This window comes from Stigmatopora nigra, chromosome 4 (genome assembly GCF_051989575.1).
Source record: "Stigmatopora nigra isolate UIUO_SnigA chromosome 4, RoL_Snig_1.1, whole genome shotgun sequence".
Lineage (NCBI taxonomy): Eukaryota > Metazoa > Chordata > Actinopteri > Syngnathiformes > Syngnathidae > Stigmatopora > Stigmatopora nigra.
Window position 1 is genome coordinate 12,000,397 of NC_135511.1, and position 13,076 is coordinate 12,013,472.

At 36.2% G+C, this 13,076-nt stretch overlaps 1 protein-coding gene across 1 annotated transcript; it reads left to right on the plus strand.

The window, feature by feature from the left end:
• The first annotated feature begins 1,771 nt into the window (after positions 1 to 1,771).
• Positions 1,772 to 8,780, plus strand: LOC144195762 (beta-1 adrenergic receptor-like). The gene is made up of 3 exons (XM_077715587.1): positions 1,772 to 2,150; positions 2,230 to 3,523; positions 7,333 to 8,780. The coding sequence occupies exons 2-3, from the start codon at positions 2,253 to 2,255 to the stop codon at positions 7,358 to 7,360; spliced, it is 1,299 nt and encodes a 432-aa protein (XP_077571713.1). The 5' UTR covers positions 1,772 to 2,150; positions 2,230 to 2,252; the 3' UTR covers positions 7,361 to 8,780.
• The last annotated feature ends 4,296 nt before the right edge of the window (positions 8,781 to 13,076 follow it).

The following is a 13,076-nucleotide window of genomic DNA, read 5'->3' on the forward strand; positions in this document are numbered from 1 at the left end:
TTTTTTATAATTTGCCCATTTGCTACACATAGTGGTTGTGGGGAAGCATTGATGATGACACCTGAGCGACAATGTTATCATTTCTCTGAATTCATAACATTTAGACATTGTATCAGATTCACAGAATCAGTTTAAATGAATTCCAAGACCATGGGCATGAAATATTTTTCCCAGAAGAATAAGAAATTTGTAACACCTTGAACAGAACTTTCCAAAATGTGTATTTATGTAAGAAATTAATGTTTGTTTATGTTGTGTCCGCCATCAATGATGCATTCTTTGTGCCTGATCATATGAGTTATCAATTAAAGTTTGTCTCCCCTGCTCTCCTTAAAGGGAATCCTAACTCATCTTTTTTGATTTTTTTGACAGTTAATGGTATGAACAGAAGGCTTGCATGGAAAAACCTGCCACACTGTTTACACTGTCATGTGACAGATACACTTAATAGGTTAACAAGTATAGAGCGGAGACTACATTAACTCACATTACCAACTTTGTAAACACGCCTCATCCGCGAGTTGTACTTTAGGTGTGAAAGAGGTACAGTGTACCCCTTTTAAAGAAATTAATCTTAGGAGTTGCATATAGCATAGACATATATATTGATTTTTTTCATGCATTATGGCTCTTTCAAAATTTGGGTTTCCCGACCCCTGTCTTGGGCAGACGTTTGCACCCTACAGTGTTCAGCTGTTTCTTTTAAATTGCTGTGAATCTGCATTCTTATGCAGCTACAGGCAGTTTGCGATGCCATCAGGAATGATAACAGTCATCTACACACTTCATGTTTGAGTTTCCTTATATAAAAGTTCTGAAAATGGATTTAAAAACATTTCTAATATTTTATTCGTTCAGCGACATAAAACAGCATTGTATTTCTACTCCAATAAAGAGATGTTCAATATGGTAAAAAGAATTATAGAGTCGATTATCCCGCATTAACAGTGGAATCCGACTATAAAATTATTAGGTCAAAAGAGTGAATATTTATTTTATGAGTCACAGAATGCACTACTAAAAGGGAAGCAGAGCAAACTGCAAAGTGCGTATTCGTATATGCACATGTGGTGTATACATTTAAGTAAATTATACAGATAGATTAGATGTCAATATAGTGTAACACATAAACATCAGCATGCATTCTGTAATATAATTTACATTCTGTAATAGAATTTACATCCTGGAAAGCCAACCTTACAGAAAGGGTTCATTTCCTCTCATTGAGTTTCACCAATCCTCTGAAAACCAGCAACATTTGGACCTTTCTTCATCCTTAATATTTTCAAGGTTTTTTTTTTGTACTGTCATCATAATATAGATTAGCAAGGCCTTATTTTACTAAGAGCACAGTGACCTCAAACTGAAAATGTATGGACAAAAATAACTTTCTTGTGGATTATTGCAAACAACTCGATTCAACTGGAGCATTCAGTAGTACTAATTTCTATTTAGAGTTAAATAATGATGACAACTTGTTTTTTTTTCATAATGATTTATTATTTTTCAAGTCATGAAAATCCTTTTATGTGAAAATGCGATAACAACTCATAATATTATCAAGATCAAGTTAATAAGCAATAAAATCATTTTAAATAAAACAATAAGCAAAACACAGGTAATCCTAATGCTTTGGTGTTGTTACTTTAAACAACTAGGAACAATACCTTCATGATTGAGTGAAGCTACTAGTACTTGTTTGCTTTTCCGCACACTGGACAGCGCTCACACCCTTCAACTCCTCCCCTTGGCCAACACAGTCATAGCCAGCTGAGAGGAAAAAGAGTGAGGGAGAGCGAGAAAGAGGGCAGATGAAAAAAGGTGGGCTCTCTCTCACGCTGATGCATTTGTGCACTTTTTACTACAGCGCAGATGTTCAGTATTCGTTATCAAAGTGTCGCAGTAGGAGGGGATCGTGCAGCTGTCTGTGCTGATTGCTTTGAGCTCCTCATAGACAAGGCTGACATTTTTCTTTAAATCAATGTTTGGCCTTCTACCAACTCGGTGAACTTTTATTGTTTCGGCACGGAAGGAAATGTACATTTTAAGGAGAACATGTTGACTCCATTAAGACGTCTTGATTTGTGGAAGCATGGGAAGCCCGGGCTGAAGTTTGAGCGTGGCTAAACAATTCTCCTGAGGCGAGAAATGTAAGAACATTTGCCTTTTTTTCTGCTACAGCTTATGTCATATTCATGACTTTGGGAATAAAATGTTCCAAACTTTTAGTGACTGAGGTGAGGCCTTGAACAATGGACGGCAACTTGAGCACTTTAGCGTCGGTTTTGAAGAACGAAACGCTCCCCTACCACCCCGCAACCGGATCCTGGATCCTCCTCATACTGGTGGCTATCATCGTCATCATTGTGGTGGGAAACCTGCTGGTGATCATCGCCATTGCTTCGACTTCCCAGCTCCAGACCACCACCAACATCTTCATCATGTCTCTGGCTTGTGCCGACCTAATTATGGGGGTCCTGGTAGTGCCCCTGGGGGCCACCATCGTGCTGACGGGCAACTGGCCACTGGACGAAACATCTTGTGATTTCTGGACTTCAGTGGATGTCTTGTGTGTGACGGCGAGCATAGAGACGCTATGTGTTATAGCAGTGGACCGTTACATAGCGATTACCAGGCCGCTCCGACATCAAGTTTTACTGTGTAAGTGGCGTGCCAGAGCCATCGTTTGTTTGGTGTGGATCGTTTCGGCTTTAATCTCGTTTGTGCCCATCATGAAAGGCTATTGGCGCGCCGACAATGAATACGAAGCCAGGATGTGCTACGATGACCCCGCTTGCTGTGACTTTGTCACCAACTGGGCTTATGCCATTGTATCGTCCATTGTTTCGTTTTACATTCCTCTCTTTATTATGATCTTTGTCTACGCAAAGGTCTTCCTAATAGCGAGAATGCAGGTGAAGCTCATCGATAAAAGCAGAATGCGTTTCAAGCACGAGTGTCTGACACTGGGAACGCAAGATGGTTGCGATGTGAACGATGGGGCCCTTCAGTCGGTGTGCAATAACCAGGGCAACAGTGGACCCGGGCGGAAGGGCGTCAAGCGGAGGCCGTCACGTTTGTTACTTGTTAAGGAACACAAGGCACTAAAAACTTTAGGTATCATCATGGGAACGTTTACAGTGTGCTGGCTGCCCTTCTTTGTGGCCAACATCATCAATGCTTTTGACCGAAGAGTCCCGTCGGAGAGGATCTTCAGACTCTTAAACTGGTTGGGTTATGTCAACTCTGGCCTCAATCCCATCATCTATTGCCGGAGCCCGGAGTTTCGCAATGCCTTCAAGAACCTTCTTGGCTGTCCGTGGCTGTCCACCCCACGTCTCAACACCGTCTATATAGAAGTGCGGACTCGCTGCTCCTGTTTTCACTGGCCGGCTGAATCAGGCCTTGCTGGCTCTTTCCAAAAAACTCCAGTCAGAAACCAGAGTGGCGAGGCTTTGCCAGTTCAACTTCAGTCCAATGCCAGGATGCAATTCAATGACTTATCGCTGCCAGAAGCCAGATTGTAAGTTCATTCCTTTTAAGATTGATCGTCACAACATTTGTCCTGAGTCTTTACACATGAGGCATCTGTCTGAGTTAATTTCAATTTTAACATTGGTACATTTTTCTTGGGAGAGAATATCTATCTAAAGCATCTACATGTAGTTACACAAAATTAAGATAAGAATGTCAAAAGGCATCCCCTTATTTCAAGCGCTATAGAATATTGTGTTCTATGACTAAATATACGACCCTATAAAAGTTTAGACATCCATCTTGCATCATAAAAAAAAAAGTTTGTTTCCAATCTTCTTTGTTTATGAGTCATGAAAAGTTTGACATCATAAACCAACATTGTTTATGCATAGCATTCAGTAGTGAATGAGATGTGGATGTCCTCACTTAAACCTTGTCCTGCTCAAGGGAGTTGAGTCTAGCTTTAGGAAACGGCCATGTGACCGTATCGGAAAGGAAGTATAAACTCCGTGATGAATAAAACTAATCAGAGAAATTGAACACATTGAGACATACTGTTGCATGCATACCACTAAAACTAGTGTATCATGGACAAAATAGGGTCTGTATTTGCAAAAAAATGGACTGCTTCTTTTTGAAGCAACAAAATGATGAAATGGAAATGCATTAATCATATTCTTCATAAATAATATTATACAATGGTAGTGTAAATTTCTGCACAATTACAGGAAAAAGCACAGAAGTAATACATAACGTAAAAGGATTGATGCAAAACTAACCCAAAAGGAAAGTTGAAGATGAAAAGCAATAAAGAGATATTTAGATTATACTAATATGAAGTTTTGCATCAGGAAAAAGTATATTAATCGCAATTGTGGTGGTGCAACATTCATCGAAATGCTCAGAAGATTTAGTAGTTCAGTTAATTCTGTGTATGCAATGCATTGAATACATTTTAAGTATAGTAGTTTCATTAGATATATATAAATAACGACATGAAGCTTCTATTAACGTGTTCTGTCCATAACGTATGATTAGTTATCGTCTTCAGGTTCACGTTTCTATAAATGGATCACATTTAATCCTGCGGAGCATTCCATATTAGGCTTTCTTTAGTCCTATCAACACAGCAGTTAAGAAAAATAAATCATTGAAGTCATTTGCTCTTTCAGTAATAAACTCAAATTTCATACTGTACTTTGATGCCAATCCATTGACGTATATTTCTCTTGAATTGATGCACAACTATGATATTGTTTACGGAGTGGGTTTTGTTGTTTATTATCGGGCCTATGAACAGCTCACACAACGAGATTTGTTGCACATTTGATCAAATATTAGGGCGGCTCTTTGGCAGGCGTGGGGGGGCCCTCCGTGGACCAAACCCAACACTCAGCACAGCAGATAAATCTTTATCTCTTATGCACAGCCCACTATTTCTAATTAACCGTATTGGCTGTTCCACACACTTTCACATAAATTGGAACCGCATAACATTTGACTCAGGCGGCCCGGCAGTAAGAGTGGTTAGTGCGTAAGCCTCACAGTTCTAGGGTCGAGAGTTCGATAAATGTGTGGGTTTTCTCCAAGTACTCTGGTGTCATTCCAAATCCCAAAAACATACACGCTAGGTTAGCTGGTTGAAGACTTTAAATTGCCACTAGGTATAAATGTGAGCATGAATGGTTGCCTGTAATCTACCTACTTTTTTCAGAGAAATGCAGATAAAGCAGATATGATTGCCAATGTTTGCCAGATTCCTAAATAATAATAATCATAGTTTAATGAAGAAAAAAAAACATTGTCTGAAATTTAAAATTGTCATTTAAAATTACAGAATGGAGAAAATCAATTGAAAATTTCAGGAGATTCCACTGATTTGATTCAAAACAAAGACAAATAATAAAGTCTAATTTAACTAAAATTTCATTGAGCAACTGCAATTTAGGGCTTTACTAAGTCAAACATTGTTCCAAAAATATCTAAGAGAAAATTATTTTAGATTATGCAAATGGTAAAAATTATATTAATACTTGCCAGGCCACAGAAACATTCATATATGTGCTTCACAAATTTTCAATATTTGAAAGGAAAAAAAAGACCAAAATGAAATAAAAACAACACTTCAAAAATAATTTAAAATCATGCCTTTTTTCCTGTTATCGAACATTATTTGTAGTCTTTCGCAATTTAAATTTCAGTAGTACATAGTATTTGTACCCAAATCACAATTTCTTTGTGCACGTGGTGGTCATACTTCATAAAAAAAAAATTAACAAAACATGTTGCAGAATCAGTCCCTCAAGAAAAATGTTCTATTGGTGTCAAAATGAAGTGAAGAACAAACCATGGACAATCAGACACGTTTCCCATGACCCAATGCATCTAGGACAACGTTTCTAGCACAGAGGAGGCACTGTTCTTGCACTACACAGCATAGATACAGGTTGCTGCTTTTTAGGGCAGATTAATACTGCACTTGCTGATGTTTAAATATGGCTGCGGATGAAGTTCTCCTTGACCCAAACTGTTTTATGCAAGTCCTCTGCAAAGAGTTATTTTCATCCAAATTTCTCCTATCAGTGTGGATGAGTTTGAGTCTTCCTGTACAGACATGCACAGTGACAGTGATAACATCAGCATCCATGTTTTGTTAGGAAAAAAGTAATGACCGTAGACAAAAGAATGTAGTATACTTGTTTTTTTTTTTTTTTTTTGGGAGCTGCAATGGTCTAAAATAAAAGTACTGGTGCAATAAAAATGGTAGCATGCTGATACTAACATTGTTTTCTACCAGAGAAAGATAAAATGCTTTAAATGTTTAAACGGTCGGTGTACAATATTATCTGATTGCAAGTGACATTCCATACAAGGCATGGCCAGCTCAGGCAAACAAGTTGCACAGTTACAATGAACACAGACTATTTTTAAACCCACAACAAAAGAGTTAGACTACTCACCAGGAAAGAAAACTAAACAAAAAAATGAAATAAGCCCCATCATAGGTCACGTCATACTTGTTTGGCATCTTTTTAATAGGCTGAATTTTAAAAAAAAAATGACCTATGTGTTTTTTAAAACTTATTTATGTGGAACCTTTTGTGTTACTTGCTTTTTGTGGCTCACACTCAATGCCATGGGATGGTGTTTTTTTTCTGCAAAATGTCTATGTAAAGGCTTGCAAACAAAGAATGATGGCTCATCTGTGTCATTACTGTATTTTGATTCAGAGTAAAGGCAGCACTTAGTCATTTCAGGGGGGATAACACATTTATTTTCAAGCCCTTCAATCTGTGAGGGTAATTTTAAAAGATTATTTAAATGTTTTGAATCATTGTTCGTGCTAAGACGATACCATGAATTACAAATGAAACAATTAGATAATTTCATTCATTTCTTCTCTGAACCGCTTATTAACTGCCAAAGGGTCCTGAGGGCGCTGGAGCCTATCCCAGTCATAGGGGCGATTTAGTGAGTGGGTGTGTATCTTTAGGCTGCAGCCATTGTGGGATTTGAATGTCATCTCTTAGTGCGTGGGTTTTTTTCTGGGCATAAGCTTGTTTGTGTATGTGTGCCAGCGTTCACTTCCGGGTGTACTCGCTGACCCAAAGTCAACTCCTTTCTTTTTATTACTTCACTAAAAATATTAACAATTATTCCCAAAGGATACACACTTTTAAACAAAAACAAAACAAAAGAAAAATGACCAATGAGCCCACTGAAATTGGTTTCCTTGGGTGACCTCCCAGCCATGTCCAACATGAAAAATTTGTCAGGAATAGCAAATAAAGAAAACTAGCATGACAGCTTTTGAGGCATTTAGATTGTAATCCGTTTTTTTTTTTTTTTTTACAGCTTCACACTACAGGAAAAGGAAGGATGATGACTGTAAAGTGTCCCACTACTGAAGTCATTACTGTGAATTACAGCTAGATTGGGCAGCGAGGTCCAGCACTGAAATGGCAGCAACGATTTAAAGAGAATGGTGATGAAGGTTATTCTGATACAGCATCTGCCTCCACTTAGTGTCACCTGGGTGCGCTGTCATCAATGTGAAAAATCACTGACTGAATTCACATATTTACAAATAAGAATTGACATGCAAATGAATGAACACCTGCTTGTGCTTTCAAACTGTAAAAAAAAATATTTGCACTGTGTTATATGATAAGTTATCTATTTATGATAAACAATCTCCAGCCAACTTGCCATCAGTTATGGAATTCCAAGTGCACAAATATTAAAGGGCTCTCCTGTGAATTCAAACCTGGGTGTCTGCTTTAAAGCTACATCTTTGGATTGAGATTGTGAGATCGTCTGCCAGCCAGGCCATAAAGTTAATTATTTCTGTCAATTAGCAATTTGACAAACTGCAAGTAAAATATCACCAGCAACCCTTTGACTCCATCCCAATTCACAAGCAACACCAACAACAGTCTTTCAGCCTATTTTAAGACAGCCTGCTTGCTCACTTGCATGCTAGTCTAGTTGAGTTCTACACAATTCATCCAACTCATTAATTGCATCCGGCGTTCCCTTGACTTTTGGGTGTGTGTTTTGTTTGATGTTGAAATAAAATAGATTACACAAATGATGTGTTGCATGTTTGCCCATGTAGACCAATGACATCAACTGTCCATCACTAAAAAAAAATAAGTCATACCCAAAAGCAAAGTTGGCAATTTTAGATTAATGCAATAGTGCAAGCACTAAATTACCTTTCACAGACAAAGAATATAATTTTTCCATAATTTACAGCAATGTAATGTCAACGGAAAACTAATTTAGGGTGCCCTGGCAGGACGCTGTACATGCAGCACATGTTGCCGCGGTGATCGTTTCTGTTGCTTGGCAACTGGGCCAAAAACAGAGGACCAACAGGTAGGGCATTCATTTTGGCTAGTGGTATCCACAGGGTAAAAAGACTCAACAGGTTGCCCTTTGATTTCAAGCATCTCTCAAACCAACAGTCCACTTGGCGGCGGATACTTTCAAGAAGGACAAAATGAATGACCAAAAGTTGTAAGGTCATTTAACAGATTCTTAAAGACATGCAAATACACTGGGGTCTTTCCTCTGTCTGATCACCTGTGCAAATAGTGAGTCAATGTGTTTGAGCAATGTGTTTACTTACTTAACTAGCTTGACTGCATTATCTTAAAAAGCACTTTGAAAATTGACCATTGGTTTCATGTTTTCACCGTATTCCTTTTATGATACATTTTTGTTTGAGATTTTTTTTTTGTATATGCTCATTTTTTTCTTTCATTTTCCAATAATATAAATCAGCACTTGATACACTCGACTGGAATATTTCACCATGTTTTTAATCCATTTCAGCCTACCAACTACAATAATTGCAATATATATATATATATATAGTAATTAGTTCTTATAATTGATGACTTGAAGGGGCTACAGATATATCATAGTTTGCATGTTTAGATGTATGGGGGAAAATTGGGTTGAAATATTGTGAAGGTATTCATTAGGAACAATTAAGATTTCATATGTACTGCTCTTTATAGGTTGAATTCTGTATCTCAAATTGCTACATCCTGTAATGTATCTCCAAAGGCGATGCAACACAGCACTGCCATCACCTGGAGAATACAGGCATATGATTTTTAAAAAGCAGACATACAGTGAGGACTGAGGCTTGAGTGATTTCAGGTGTTTCTTGTATGTGAGGTGTTGCATAGCATGTGTGCGTGATAGTGCAGTAAAAGTAGAGCACTAGAGGAGTGAATGATGGCTCTAAAGAAAATAATTTATTCTAAGCAACAAAAGGAAAAATACTAATTAAATTTAAAAAAGACAGACCCCCCCCCCCCCTGAAATGAACGTTAAAAAAAGAAAGTTCTCATGACTACAGAGAACCATGACATGATGACAACCCACACAGACAGATGGAGACCAGGGAACTAATTGATGATGCAACAAGGCACACATTGACAAAATATGAAAGGAGCTTTTAAAATGACCCACAGAACAGGGTTAATGAATCTTGGTGAAAACAAACACTTAATGTGCAGAGCGTGCATGAAAAATAGACAGGAAAACATTGTATAAACAAAAAAAAAAGATAAAAGAAAATCTCAAATCTCTAAAAATATTTCAAATAAAAGAAGAAAAAGAATAACAAACTGAGATCATGAGAACAATGTGTTCTCATAGTTTACGGGTGCTTGTGAATTCAAACAATGTTATATTGAAGCACTTAAAAACTCATTTTTTCCTTTTAATCCTAGCAACAGTTCTCAAAAATATAATGAAAAAGCTAAAAAACTCTTTCAAAGCTCCCAATTTTATTTCCCAAAAATATAAACGTAGACTTCTTGCCCTGATTCACTATAATTTTGGTATTCTGATCCATCACACGACAAAGTCTACTACTACTGTTTTTCCAATGAGTCAAATGCTCTGAAAAAATCATCGGTTTCAACTATGCAGAGAAAAACCATTAAAAAGTTATTTTCAAATAATTTTTCAGTCTTCATAATTCATTTGTGAGTACTCTTTGTACGATTATTTTCTCAAATAGCGTCTAAAAACAATAATAAAAATAGTGGGGCTTTAAATGAGAAGAATAGAGCTGTTTAACTGCAAAATATTTTCTACTTTGTATAAACTTTTCTTATACTAGATGAAAGAGTTTCAAGCAGTTTTGTCACAAGTCCTTTGCTGGCAGCAGAGTTCGGAGATATCGTTTTTATTACTAAAATGGTAGACAACAGGGTTTTTCGTCTGTCTGGAACTAAATGTCATCATTTTAACAGCTTGTGAGCATATTTGCAATAAAGCAGAACAATTTCCCAATCAATGACTTTGGATTATAGGATCACGCAAACATTACACCCAAATTACCCCTTGTCAACTAAGTGGCGATCATTACTGGTCCCTATTCTTGCACTGTTTGGACAAACAAGTGGGCTGTTGCCTTTTCCGCCAGTACACCTCCTTTGTTTTGGAGATACACTCCCTTGTAATAGGCAAGGCCAAATTACGAAATGTTCGTCAATTTATGCACGGGATCACCCAGCATGCCTTACAAATCAAACAGATGTATAACTGCACACTGCAGCTTGAGTAAGGGACAATGTTATTTTTTCCGCTATGTGACAAATCCAAGAATAAATTGGGGAAAAACGTATAAAAGTATAAAAGAAATTGGTACAAGTCACTCCCTTCTCTCCAATTTGAGGTGAGAGAAGTACCTCAATCATCCACTGGCTTTTATTTCCTATATTTACCTAAAACCAGGTTTGTTTTTAACAGATAATATGATGTGTAAGGAACAAACTTGCTTCAAATTTACTACGAAAGCACAATAGAAGACAATAAAAGATGTAGAGATGCTCACAAGTGCGCCAAGACTTTACCGCAACTAGAATCCTTGAGCATGTGAATGCTCGGAGATTGGCATACATGTTATTTCTGTGAAAATACCAAAATTTCTTTCTCAGACATTATTATTAACTACAATATCTTCTAGTCATGCTCATGATGGAATATACTACGATTTTGTTTAAACCTTAGGGCAGATCATGAACTTTCTACCAAACTGAAGCCTGTTAGCAGCAGTAACGTGGACCACCTCATGTGCGCGAGTGACCACTTTTCTTTTCTTTTTTTTTTCGGTTCCCAGCAAGACGCCACTGATTGGGTCGTTTCAATGATGCTATTTTAGAGCATTCCATGTGGTCGATACTGTGGTGCTAACCGAAGGAGTGCAAATTTTGATTCATGATCATGTGTACCGGTAGATACTTCCAAAAGGACTTTGGGCACTTTATACAATAAGAATACTACTGTCATTATGAAGTTTAAATTAATTTATTTCAAGGCAGTTACAAACAAATCCTTATTTGCCAGTCAGACGTGGTTGCAAACAACTAAGAAAAATAAAAAAATAATTTGGACAATTTGATCTGGCACCATCTAATGTGGAATGCATGATGATTTAGATGAATTGTATTTATTATATATAAATGTAAGAGTTTTTCTTTGTTCAGGAGGTGATGTATTTTATATACAGTACTAGCATTTCATATCCTCAATATGTAGTCAAGATATACATACATTCATTCTTACCCGCATATCATTATGTACAAATATATTATTATTGGCGAGGAAAAGCAGGTGTTGATTTTGAGTCACAAAAGCGCTTTTATCAACTCAAGGCTTTACAAACCAGGGCTTTTTTCCCTCTCCATTTAATACTTGAATAACGATAACGATGTTGTCTAAAAGTTGTGCTACGTGTATAAATAAGTCGCTCTAATGTATAAGATGCACTACCATGTCTAAATTGTGAAAAAAGATGCAACATATTACTAAAAATATTGCATTTGCATTTTATAGTCTGTACCTGAAAACCAAAACTATAATATTCAGTTCTACTTTAGCCAGATCATTTTTATTGCCGTTCTTTTTTTTTATTTTAATCTGGACTACACTTAAGTTTAGACTGTACATTTTTCCCCAACACTTCTTTCCATGAAATCAAATAAACAGCAAACTTGTTGAATTGCATCCAAGCGGTTTTCATGAATGCAGGAGCGCCAGGCAAATTAACTTGAAATGAAAAGCACTACAATGCGGACACGTGGCGGACACATCTCTTGCCGAGTGGAAAATATTAGAATTCTCCAGACTCCAGTCCGATTGATTGTCGGTAAGCCTTCCGTGGTCAGCGGTTAAGTGAAACTGTAAGGTTCACAGTTGCATTCTGTGTTTTTAATTTGAGTGAAGACTACATATTAGGAGGTGCTTGCACTTTGTTTTCCATGTGTGTGCGCGTGTGTGTCGCCTATCACGTTGGAATTAATGAAGGATTCAACATCAGCAAAGGGACAGTCTGCTCTGGGCAGACTAAGCTTCAGTTTGTTCAATTGAAACATTTGCAGCTCACAAAACATTCAGACATCACTTCCTGTCAACATCTTATCACACAAACCTCAGTTCCTTGTGCAAACATGTTTGTGCATCATCAGTGAATACAATTCAAACAGAGGAGCAATGCTGTATTCATTCAAGATGGAGGTTGACCTTCTGTTCCTAGGTATATATTGTTACCTTTACTTTTTGTATGAAATCTCAGTAGAGGATCACCAAGTTTATTTTTTTACTCTTACATTTCCGTCCATGAAAATAATTTATAAGTATGTATGGATGTATGTATATATGTATATATGTATATATGTATGTGTGTACGTGTGTATGTATGTATATATATATATATATATATATATATATATATATATATATATATATATATATATATATATATATATATATATATATATATATATATATATATATATATATATATATATATATATATATATATATATATATATATATATATATATATATATATATATATATATATATATATATATATATATATATATATATATATATATATATATATATATATATATATATATATATATATATATATATATATATATATATATATATATATATATATATATATATATATATATTTATATAGTATAGTATAGTATATGTATACACAGATCCCAAATGTCAAAATACTATAATTGCAATAGAATAATAAAAGACTTTCAGTT